Here is a 12,176-nt window from a genome sequence, read left to right as displayed (position 1 = left end):
GTTGTCCTCAAAGCTTTTTGTTTCTGCTGGGAGCAATTCCCACTTCCCTTGGCACTGTGGGAAACTGCCTCAGGATAACCCGGTGGGGCTGAGGATCCAGGACTGGATGAGGGTTCCTACTGCCATGTGGGCCCTGGAGTTGGCCGTGCACAGCTGTGGGTATGGGAGGAGGCTGAGGCCTCAGGCTTTTGCCTGCATACTCAGTGCAGATGGTGGACCCGTCCTGCCCTGCAGCAGCCAGCTCTCCTTGGAACCAGCACACTGGCGTCTCTTCAAGGAGTGTCTTTATTCAGGGATTGTACACATCACAACCTCTTCTTGAAGTCAAACCTAATTCCCAGGTCCCCAAACGCACTCAAGTCCTCTAAGGCTGGCAGGGTAATGTGTTTGGGGATGCGAGAGTGACCACCCACACAGAGAGCTGGCCTGGACCGCATGCTGCCTGCTTCGGCTTTCCCACTTCCCTTGGTGTGGAAACGCTGCCCCAAAGCACCGCCCAGCCAGGTCTGACAGCAATGCGTGGAAAGAGTCCAGGCCTTGTTTCCCTGCTGCCAGAGGTGGAATGGCCTGGGCTGTCAGGGTTCCCTGAAGGCAGTCTTGCCCAGCTCTTTGACCATGGCTACTTAGGGAACAGGCCCTGAAGGGTGATGGGCCGCGGGCGCCCACCCTGCAGCTACAGGCGCAGCCTCTTGATGTCCTCGCCACGGAAGTCTATGCGCAGAGCCAGCACTTGGCGCACTTCAGCAGGGGTGAGGCGCCAGGTCAGTGGGCCGGAGTTGGCACCCCAGTAATCTAGTATCTCTGTCACCTGTGGGTAAGAATACAGAGGCCAGTCAGCAAGGTGGGGGCTATTCCTGAGGAAAGCCCTGGATTCCACTAGGGGCAGAGCAGGGGTACCAAGAAGGGAAAGGTACCCCAGAGGGCTGGGCTACTGGCAGAGACAAGGTTTGAGGGAGTGGCAAGGGTACACATTTTTGCCTGCCTCTTTCCAGTCACTTTTCTCTGGCTAGGCTGAGGGAGCCCCACATACCCGCTCCAGGTTGAGGATTGTAGCCATCTGGGAGAGTCGGGCAAACTTGTCTCGGATGGTCCAGGTAGTCACTGTGGTAAGGTAGGCGATGAGTGACCTCAGCTCCTTGTCAAACTGTAGACCTCCCAGCTGTAGGACAATACAAAGCCCAGTCACTGTTTAAGGCCGGGCCCTCTGGCCCAGCAGAATTGCCCTCCAATTGCCCCCAGAGCTGGGTGGCAAATGTAGCAGGGTCTCAGGTGGTATTTGTTTTAGGGCCTCAGAAATAGGCAGGACTAGGCTTAGGTACATAGGGTCTACAGGGAGCAGATAGGGGACACAAGTCCTGAGGCGACATGGCATGGCTTGTCTCCCTCCCAGGCAATACAACAAGAGCTGTGGACCCTTGTACTCCTGAACTTACCCGATTGAAGGTGGATTTCAGCACCACTTTCTCCAACTCAACAGCAACAAGGCTGGTCATGAGGCCAGTCAGACTGTCATAGATGACTGGGGACAGGCTGGCCTGCATATAAAAAGCTTGTCATTAGCATAAGTCCTGTCCAGCCCCTCATCTCTACACTGGAGTCTTCACAGGGCCAGTGAGGCCACAGGCCAGCGTTTGAGGGCTGGGGCTTCGAAGGGCTTTCAGGGTCTCTAGCAGGAGTGTGGTTAGAAGCTGTAGACTCCTAGTTTGGACAAGGGTGAGTAATTTTGTAAGCTGACCCCTAGACCCTGCTCACCTTGAACTCTGCCATTTGTTGCTCCAGGTTAAGGATGAACTGTTGGACCCAAGGGTCATTGGCTTCATAATCATTGAACTCTTCCTATTGTCAGGAAGCAAAAGGGGTTACCATGGCTTCTTTCTAAGTATTATTCAACCCTGCCAACCTCAGACTTCTGAGAAATTGATGGTAAGAGGACCTTCCTCCCTGTGGCTTCAGACTCCTTCAGTTTAAAACCAGCTTGAGGGTATGCATTTGGCCTAGTGGTTAAGAAGCCCACATCCCATTCTGGAGTGCCTGAGTGCAATATGTGCCTCTGACTACTTCACCCTAACTTCCTGGGTAACAGTGGTGATGGCTCACCAGTAGCTAAGAGACTAAGACTGCCTTCCTGGCTTCTAGCTTTGGCCTTAGGCCAGTCCAGACTATTATGGGTATTTGGGATGTGAGCCAGCAGATGGGAGCTTTCTTTGCTATCAAATAAATAAGTAAATGAAAAACAAAAAGAAAAAAACCAATGCTTGGGATGCCCCCAACCCATATCACGGAGTGCTTGGGATTGAGTCCCAGCTCCTCTGCTTCCAATCCAGCTTCCTGCCAATGTGCATAGAAGGGAGCTGATGGCCCAAGTACTTGGGTTCCTGCCATGCACATGGGAGACCCGGATAGAGTTCCTGGCTCCTGGCTTGGGCCTCCCCCAGCACTGGCTGTTGCAGGCAATTTGGAGAGTAAACCAATGGATGGAAGCTCTCTCTCTCTTTTTCTCTCCCTGTCACTCTGCTTTTCAAATAAATTAATTAATTAGAAAACTCAACAACAACCAAAAAAACAACCTGGACACTCAGGCTAACAGAAACTGCTGCTGCATCATACCTGTGACCAGCAAACAACCCTGGGTTGCAGCAGTGGCCCACAAAGTATGGTATGGCTCCTCACTTTTTATTGCCCCTTGAATTTCAAATTCTACAGGACAGAAATCACTAAGGGGGAAAAAACAACCTCTTACGTCTATGATAGGTGAGACAAAAAGAGCCTCAATAACAGAGACTGAGTCAGATTAAAACAAACTCCCTTTAGAGGTTCACTCTGAGCCCTCACGATGGTGGGAACCAGCTGTTTCCTGGGAGGGACCTAGTCTCTGAGGGCAAGAGTGAACGCTAATCCTGGGCTTGACGGCTGCCTGTGGCCAGGCTGACCTCCTCAATGTTGTGGGAGACAGACAGAAAGGTGTTGATCCAAGGCTGCACCTGCGGCTTGACTGCTGTGCTGTTGAGCTCTGCCAGCCCTTCCTGCACAAGGACAAGGCAGAGACAGATCAGACGCACGAGGTACAGGCCCCATGCCCTCCCCTTCTGCTTTATTCATCCCTGGACTGAGGGTGCTCTTCCAGCTTTGAGGCCTTCTGCAGGCCTTGTTGGAAACATAACAGGTAATGCTAATAAAAGCAGCTGAGAACAACATGGCTTTTTCCAGATCTGTGCTGATCCAGGTCTAGGGTAGAGATGACGCCCTGAGGTGGTTCTGGTAAACTCTTTCAAGAAATTTCAGAGTGCCTGGTGCTTAGCAACACCTGTGGCTAAGGTCAAGGTAACCAGGAGGATCCATTTCCTCTGAGCATGTTTCTGAAGGCTCTTGTCATTGTGGCAATTCTCATCAAATGTGACAAATGCACAGCTAAAAAACTAAAGGAGCCTTTAGTCTCAAGGGACTTGCGCAACTCTGCATGCTACTCTGTCACCCCTTCTTCCTGTTCCCTTATCCACACTGGAACCCACAAAAAGCAAATTAACAGTCTTCCCAGAGCAACACACAGGCACAGGACCCACTCAGCAGCTGAGCCTGGGGCTTACCTGCAAGAGGTCTCGGAATTTGTTGGACACGGCAGCCAAGTCAGAAAGGCAGCTGTCAAATTTGGCCTGGGCCTGCTCCCCTCCAATACCCTGGCTGAACAGCTTGGTGCAGTCACTCTAAGAGAGAACATTGCTGTAAGACTCCCAAGCATGCCTGGGTTGTGGGAGAGTGAGCAGAGGCACTGGAGACCAATATACAGCTGGCCATTTCTCCTACTCCAGCCTTCCCAGGGAGCAGAGTAGGCAAGAGCCCTGGATGGCCTTCACAGAACCTGGATTCCGTCCTGGTCACTCTCCTTGTGGCTCCCACCTCCCCTTTGGTAATGTAAGGGTGTCAGGGGGAAGCAAAGACAAAATATTGAACATTTTTTCATAGCTTTAAAGCCAGATTTCTTACGTTCATTGGTTCAAGTCCTGACTCAATCATATATTAGTTGACTGAACTTAGGCAAATGATTTGAAGTTTAAAAGCTCCAATTTCCCTGTCTATAAAATGGGAACACAAATTCCTGCTCCCATGGTTCTTGTGAGAATTGTATGAGATGATGGACAAAGTGCTGCGCCCAGTGCCTAGCACGTGGTAGACACTAAGGAGGCACCAGCCATTGCTGTTTCTGCTTCTGGAATGCTTGTATTGGGCTGCCAAAGGGAAATCCTCATAGGCGTAGCTAAGATTTAAGCACTTATTGTGTGCCAGGTCCTGTTCTAAAATTTTACTTTCATTAAAATACCTATCATCCTTTAAAAACAAATCAAGGAAACAAAAAGATACTGGAAATACTTTGACCTTTAAGAAAATTACCCATCCTATGAAGTACATACTATAATTATTGCCATTGTACAGACAGAAGAAACTGAGGTGCAGAGAAGTTGATAACTTCCCAGTGCCACATTAGTAGGTTGTGTAACATTAAGTTCTGGTGAGAATTCCAGGAGTTCTGGCTCTGAAGTGCCTGTTCCTAATCATGACACGATAGCCTAGTGTAGAGAATGCCACAGGGGGAGCTGTGTGAAGTTCACAGTGTTTTAAGTTGCCAAGAGCTGCCCCCACTTTTTGTAGCCTCCTTACTAGGGCCACAGAGGTGGCAGTGAGCAAGAATTGCAACAGGACAGATCTAGCAAGCAGGCCTCCGCTCCCACAGCAGCTCCCACACTCACTTCCTTATCTGTACAATGGACAGCACATCACCTGTCCTGCCTATCTCAATGGCTGCTGAGAAAGACTCTGTGAAATGCAAATTTAAGGGGGTGGGATTTACAGGAATTGTTTGCCCAGCTCTTTGCTATCCATCTTCTCTTTCACTTAACTAATTCCACTGGCTCAGTTATGAATGTCTAACATTTTTCAAAATTTTACTTGAAAATCCAACTGACTGATGCAGAGGAATACCACCTAAAATGCCATGACCTAAAAACAATGACAGCCACCTTGCTGAACACATAACAAGTATGCTGTTGGGACAATCTGAATACTGCTTATTTTATTCCACTTTAAGGCCTCAGTGAGGGTAAATATGTAACATAGTTCACATCTGACAGTTCTTTCTGAGCCTCCCCCAGGAGCCCCATTAGATCCTTTTTTTCCTGTGTTGTGGCTCCCTCCCCTCCAACTGCTCTGCCCTGTGCCCACAGGTCAGCTGAGGTGTGCGCTGATCCCTCTGCCTCTGTTGCAAAGCACCTTCTTCAAGTAACTACCATCCAGGCCCCTCTCCTTTCTCAAAATCTCAGCCTAGAAGTCAGGAAGAATTGGGCCCCTCATTTTCTAATATTTAACAAAGGGACTGCTCCACACCATCATTTTTAACTGCGCAATTTATAAGGAACACTGCATGCATGCACTTCATGTACCAAGTGATTTATATTCTGCCATTCATCTCACAGCAGCCCTGAGGGACACAGGTCTTTATTCCTGTTTTACAAATGAGGAGATTGAGGTTACAGAACTTGTCCAGGGACAGATAACTGGTCAGTGGTTAAGTGGAGGTTTGAACTCTAGGGTATGTGATTTCAAAACCCAAGGAATTTCCCCTGTACCCTTCTGTCATCCTTTAAAAAACAACACCAACCAGCTTTGTACAGGGTTTGCTACAACAGCTCCATCATAAAAGACTGTGTTATAAAGTGCTGTCAGCACTGTTTTTTCATTAGGCCACCTAACAAACCCAAGCGGGGCAAGATGGAGCTCTGTATCTTACTGATTGATGAGAGAACTGAGTGGGGCTCAGAGACTTAAGGGACTTGCCAAAGTCACACGCCAAATGTGTGTGAGATAGAAGCTCTAATTTGCTTCTGATCTTCCAACTCATGGGCCAGGGATTTCCCCCACTGGTCCAGAGTTTCCTTGTTTCCATGCGGATCACCACTGAATCCCGGCAGAGTGGCCTCATGTCAGACAGTGCTCCAGCCCCTACCAGGATGAGTGTATGGAGAGGCTGCTGAAAGCTGATAGTCAGTGTTTCCTATACCTCAAGCGTCTTCTTCAGAGTGGAGATGTTTTCACTGCAGACTTCCACGTTGTTCAGCGTCACCTAGGAGATGAAGAAAGACCATGACTTCTTGCACTGCAGACTCGCTACCTACTCCAATGCCAAACTGGCTGACAGCTGTAGTCTATCAGGCTCACAGGAGGGCTGGCTGGAGTTTAGATGCAGGCTAAGGAAAGTCTGCTCCACCGTCACCAGGCAAATGTTCAGATCTTGGGTTACCAAGAATGGTGAACCAGCCTCATACTTTGTCCTAATGCTGGCAACAAGGCAACAATGCCACTGAGACTAAGTTGGATTTCAGGTCTTCTTGCTCTGTGTTACCTACAGAGCAGAGATGGCTCAGGCACACAAAGACAGGATAAGTTCTAGTGCTCAAAACTGCCAAGTCCAGGTCAGTGATGCAAAGTTTGACATTGATCAGAAAGGCTTCCAGAGAGCCTGCCAACTGTGAGGCGTTTTCTCATTTGTTATCTTACTGACTCTGCCAAGTACTCCTACAACACAAGTGTTACTGGGCCCAGTTTGTAGGAGAAGAAAATTAGACTCCTTAAAAGGTGAAATGGCTCACTACTGGGCACCAACAATTAATTCAGAAAATATTTACTGAGTGCTTATGATGTGCCAGGCATTGAGGAGAAAACAGTCAACAAAATACAAAGCCCTCCTCTTTCTAATGTTGACATTCCAGAAGAGATGTCAGATAGTAAAGAAATACATGTATTATGTTAAGTAGTGACAAGCTCACAAAGAAATTCAAAGTGATGGGGCCAGTGCTGTGGTATAGTAGGTTAAGCCTCCGTCTGTTGCACCAGCAATCCCATATGTGCTTTGGTTCAAGTCCTGGCTGCTCCACTTCTGATCCAGCTCCCAGCTAATGGCCTGGGAAAGCAGTAGAAGATGGCCTAAGTGCTTGGGCCCCTGCACCCATGTGGGAGACCCAGAAGAATCTCCTGGCTTCAGATCTTCCGTTCTGGCCATTTGGTGAGTGAACGAGCGGGATCTTTCTCTGTCCTTCCTACTCTCTGTCAGTAACTCTGCCTCTCAAATTAAAAGAAAAAATCTTAAAAAAAATATTTCAGAGTGACAAGATCACAAAGCTGAGCAAGATTTAGAAACTAGCTGTTCCAACTCTGGGGCTCCTTCTTTCTCAAGTCACCTACTTCACAGACTAAGTGCAGAAACCCAATCATAAAATGCAGCATGTGATAAAATTAAGGCACAAACTGCCACGACCATTTAGAGGAAAGAAAAAATGCTTTGGTCTGAGAAGGCTACATGGAAGAGTTGGCAGTTGAATGAAACTTACAAGTTTGAACATAATCCTGATGGGAATGGAGGGCAAGTGCACTCTACCCCATCAACCTCTTCTCAGCTCATTGTCCTATTTGATACCTTTGTCATAGTACCTAGGACTTCATGATATTCCTTGGTTATTTGTTCCTATCTATGTTTCCACTAGAATGAGATCCCATGAAGGTAGGGATCTAGCCTGTCACCTTCAATGCTGTTTCTGTAGTATAGCACTGTCCAGTTCCCTGTGTTTCCTTTTAAGAAAATTTTAAGTAATTTATTTGAAAGGCAGAGAGACAGAAATAGAGAGCTCCCATCTGCTGGTTCACTCCCCAAATACCACAGGGGTTGGGACTAGACTGGGCCAAAGCTGGAAGCTAGGAACTCAATTTGGGTTTTCCATATGGGAGGCAAGTACTTAAATATTTGAATCACCACTGCTTCCTAGGGTCTGCATTAGCTGGAAGTTGGAATCAGAAGCTGGAGTTAGTATCAAACCCAGATGGATGCTCCAATCTGGGATATGGGCATCTTAACCACGAGGCTAAAGGCTATCCTCCAAACTTTCTTATAACAGAAATATTCTAAACCGGCTGGCGCCGCGGCACAATAGGCTAATCCTCCACCTTGCGGCGCCTGCACACTGGGTTCTAGTCCCGGTCGGGGCGCTGGATTCTGTCCCGGTTGCCCCTATTCCAGGCCAGCTCTCTGCTGTGGCCCGGGAGTGCAGTGGAGGATGGCCCAAGTCCTTGGGCCCTGCACCCCATGGGAGACCAGGAGAAGCACCTGGCTCCTGCCTTCGGATCAGCGCAGTGCGCCGGCTGCAGCGCGCTGGCTGCGGCGGCCATTGGAGGGTGAACCAACGGCAAAGGGAGACCTTTCTCTCTGTCTTTCTCTCTCACTGTCCACTCTGCCTGTCAAAAAAAAAAAAAAAAAAAAAGAAATATTCTAAACCTGTACTGTCCATTAGGGTAGCTCCCAGTCATGTGTGGCTCTTGAGCATCTGAAATATGGCTAGTACAACTAAGAAACTGGATTTTTGGGGTTGGCAATGTGGTACAGTGGGTTAAGCCACTACCTGCAACACTGGCATTCCATCTGAATGCTGGGTTTGAGTCCTCATTGCTCCACTTCCAATCCAGTTTCTGGCTAATACACCTGGGAAGGCAGCAGAGGATAGCCCAAGGACTTAGGCACCTGCCAGCCACGTGGAGATCCAGATGGAGTTACAGGTTCCTGGTTCAGCTTGGTCATTTGGGGAATGAACCAGGAGGAGAAGATTGCTCCTTCTCTGGCTCTCCTTCTCTCTGTGTGACTCTGCCTCTCAAATAAATAGTTTAAAAAAAGAAACTGGGTTTTCAACTTAAATGTAAACTCAAATAGCTACCTGTGTCTACTGGTGACCACATTGAGCGGCACAGCTTTAGAACCCAGAACAGTACCGATATACAGAAGTTTCTCAATAAATATTTGTTGAATGAGTGAGTAAACATGTTCTAGAGTAGGGATAATGCATATAAGCAAATGAAGACTGGTAGAAAACCACAGAAGTTATTTGGAGATCAGCAGAGTCAGTTCACAGACATGTGAAAGGAAGTAGCTAGACACATAGCTACAGAGGCTGGTGAGGGCTGACTGGGACTCGGGTGCTGTGCTGAATAGTGGGCCTTTGTCCTGTAGACAATGGAGTGGCACTGAGGCGTCTTTCAGGAAGTGAATGCCATGTTGAGCACAGCTGTGATTTGAGCACAGAAACCTAGAGGCTGTAAATGGCAGGCATTACAGTGAGAGGATCCCACTGTCCCTGATCTGGTATGTTGGATGGCATGGTCAGGAAGGCTGGGCTGAGGTTGGACAGAGTGAATCTTTAAGACTTGAGTCAGGGACCAGTATTATGGTATAGCAGGCTAAGTTGTTGTCTGTGATGTTGGCATTCTATACAGGTGCAGGTTCAAGTCCCAGCTGTTCCAATTCTGACTCCGCCCCCTGCTAATGTGCTTGGGAAAGCAACATAACATGGCTCAAGTGCTTGGGCCCCTGCCACCTACATGGGAGACCTGAATGAAGTTCTAGGCTCCTGGATTTGACCCAGCCTAATCCCAGCCATTGTGAGTCTTTTTTTTTTTTTTTAAATGATTTATTTATTTATTTGAAAGTCAGAGTTACACACAGAGAGAAGAAGAGGCAGAGAGAGAGAGAGGTCTTCCATCCACTGGTTCACTTGCCAGATGGCTGCAATGGCTGTAGCTGCGCCTATCCGAAGCCAGGAACCAGGAGCTTCTTCTGGGTCTCCCATGCTGGTGCAAGGGCCCAAGGAGTTGGGCCATCTTCTACTGCTTTCCCAGACCATAGCAGGGAGCTGGATTGGAAGTGGAGCAGCTGGGACTCAAACTGGTGCCCATATGGGATGCCAGCACTGCAGGTGGAAGCTTTACCCACTACACATGACCCAGAAGCTGTTCCTGGCTCCTGGCTTTGGATCGGCCCACTCCAGCTGTTGTGGCCATCTGGAGAGTGAATCAACAGATGCAAGACCTTTCTGTCTTTCCATCTCTCTGTAATTCTAACTTCTCACAGAAATAAATAAAATCTTAGAGAGAGAGAGAGAGAGAGAAACCTGTTTAAAATAAATAAATGGTCAGAAACTTCAGCATTTCAGATTAAACAGGGTATCCCAGAGCCCAAGGGACTGAGATTAGGAAATCTTTTGTCTTCCCCAGACTGCTTCTCCTGCCTGTGTCCTACAGTCAATACTGAAAAACCGTACCAGCAATTCTGTTTAGGACACCCTGATTGCAGATGGGTAAGGCTAAATGTGCCACGACACGAGGTGGCTAACATAACAAGTTAGCAGGGAAGTAACTGCACTGTCCTGACAGCTGAAGGATGAAGGCCACACATAAATATTTGCAAGCATTTAAGGGCACCAAGGATAACTGTCACAGGGGAAAATGGATTTGGGTTCAAACAGTATTGATTTTAGTTCCCCTTGTACTGTCAGTTCTTGTAAGCTAGATTCACTGGGCTTATCCCACTCGTGGCAACTGATATGTCAGTATAGTTGGGGAATTCGTCTTGACAGGCAAATGAATCAAGGTGACATAAAAAACTGGCCCTGCAGTGAGAGTGATGACATTTTAAGCACTTGGTGTCAGTAAACCTGGAAACCTGTCACCAAGCATTTAGCATCACCTTTTTTCCAGCCTTATCTTCTGGGCTCTTAAATAAGGGAACTGTCTGAGTGGGAGGTCCTCACAGAGCAGCAAGTGAGCTAACACAAGCTGGCCAGCCTAGGGGATGAACACAGTCAAGCAGTGGGGCATAGGACTGGAAAGCTAGGGTGGATTAGATTTAGTAAGCTGGGCTGGCGACATGGCACACTTTGTTAATCCTCCGCCTGCAGCACTGGCATCCCATATGGGCGCTGGTTCTAGTCCTGGTTGCTCCTCTCCCAGTCCAGCTCTCTGCTGTGGCCTGGGAAAGCAGCAGAAGATGGCCCAAGTGCTTGGGCCCCTGCACCCACATGGGAGACCAGGAAGAAGCTCCTGGCTCCTGGCTTCTGATCGGCGCAGTGCTGGCCGTTGCGGCCATTTGGGGGGGTGAACCAATGGAAGGAAGACCTTTCTCTCTGTCTCTCTCACTGTCTGTAGCTCTACCTGTCAAATAAATAAATAAAAATCTTAAACAACAACAACAACAAGATTTAGTAAGCTGCACAGAAATGACCAGGAGAACCATCTGACTTTGATGTGGTACATATCAAGGAGTCAATGAATGTTTCTAAGCATGAAAAAAAAAAAAAAAAAAAGAATGGAAGTTTTGTTTAAAAACAAAAACGAGGTAGAATGCAAACAAAATAAAAAAAGTAAGTCAATTCATGATCCTATGATGCTGGCTGTCAGACATTTTGGCAGTTACTAAAGGTACTATACTTCAAAAGCAATAGATTTTTTTTTGGGCAATAACCATGACATTCCAGACCAACAGAACCCATGCCTAGTATTTTCAATGATAGGAAGAGATCAGAACTGCCTAAATAGCCTTCATATGGAATCTGATTAGTTGTTGTATTTTCCCTGTAGGGGGGCAAGGTAGATACTAGCAAGTTTGGGTTTCTGTCTATGAAATCAAGATCTCTTAAATTTTTGGGGTCATGGGCCAGCGCCGCGGCTCACTAGGCTAATCCTCCGCCTAGCGGCGCCGGCACACCGGGTTCTAGTCCTGGTTGGGGCGCTGGATTCTGTCCCGGTTGCCCCTCTTCCAGGCCAGCCCTCTGCTGTGGCCAGGGAGTGCAGTGGAGGATGGCCCAGGTGCTTGGGCCCTGCGCCCCATGGGAGACCAGGAAAAGCACCTGGCCCCTGGCTCCTGCCATCGGATCAGCGCGGTGCGCCGGCCGCAGCGCCCCGGCCGCGGCGGCCATTGGAGGGTGAACCAACGGCAAAGGAAGACCTTTCTCTCTGTTTCTCTCTCTCTCACTGTCCACTCTGCCTGTCAAAAAAAAAAAAAAAAAAAAAAAAATTTGGGGGTCACAGAACCCTTTAGTAGTCTGATAAAAGCTAAGACCCTGATTCAAGAAGAATGTATGCACACATTTTTGCATACAACCCCATTTGTGGACTGATGGTTGAGAGCTCTATTAGATGTTTCCTTCAGGCTCCAAAAAGTCAGGAGCTCAGAAGCCCCAGAGGCTGGCCAATGTGGGGAACGGGAAGGAATGGACCTGTGAGAGTGCTGTTCCTGTCTGCCATGCGAGTGTGTGCAAGAGTCCTCATGAGCTCCTGTCTTCTCTTGGCCCCTCACAAACTGGCTGTTGGTA

The 12,176-nt window shown here is 48.2% G+C and overlaps 1 protein-coding gene across 1 annotated transcript in view; it reads right to left on the bottom strand.

Moving 5' to 3' along the window:
- Positions 1 to 267: 267 nt before the first annotated feature.
- Positions 268 to 12,176, bottom strand: part of COG4 (component of oligomeric golgi complex 4) — a 35,871-nt gene continuing 23,962 nt past the window's right edge. Inside the window, exons 13-19 of the mRNA XM_002711714.5 lie at positions 6,050 to 6,112; positions 3,585 to 3,701; positions 2,931 to 3,023; positions 1,753 to 1,836; positions 1,434 to 1,535; positions 1,031 to 1,159; positions 268 to 808 (exon numbers count right to left, since the gene is read on the bottom strand). Of these exons, the coding sequence (XP_002711760.1) occupies positions 674 to 808; positions 1,031 to 1,159; positions 1,434 to 1,535; positions 1,753 to 1,836; positions 2,931 to 3,023; positions 3,585 to 3,701; positions 6,050 to 6,112 (723 nt within the window). The 3' untranslated portion in view covers positions 268 to 673. The remainder of the gene's footprint in view (positions 809 to 1,030; positions 1,160 to 1,433; positions 1,536 to 1,752; positions 1,837 to 2,930; positions 3,024 to 3,584; positions 3,702 to 6,049; positions 6,113 to 12,176) is intronic.

The sequence above is a fragment of the Oryctolagus cuniculus genome, chromosome 18 (genome assembly GCF_964237555.1).
Source record: "Oryctolagus cuniculus chromosome 18, mOryCun1.1, whole genome shotgun sequence".
Lineage (NCBI taxonomy): Eukaryota > Metazoa > Chordata > Mammalia > Lagomorpha > Leporidae > Oryctolagus > Oryctolagus cuniculus.
The sequence above is the reverse complement of the archived record's forward strand: the minus strand, read 5'-3'. Positions and strand labels throughout refer to the sequence as shown.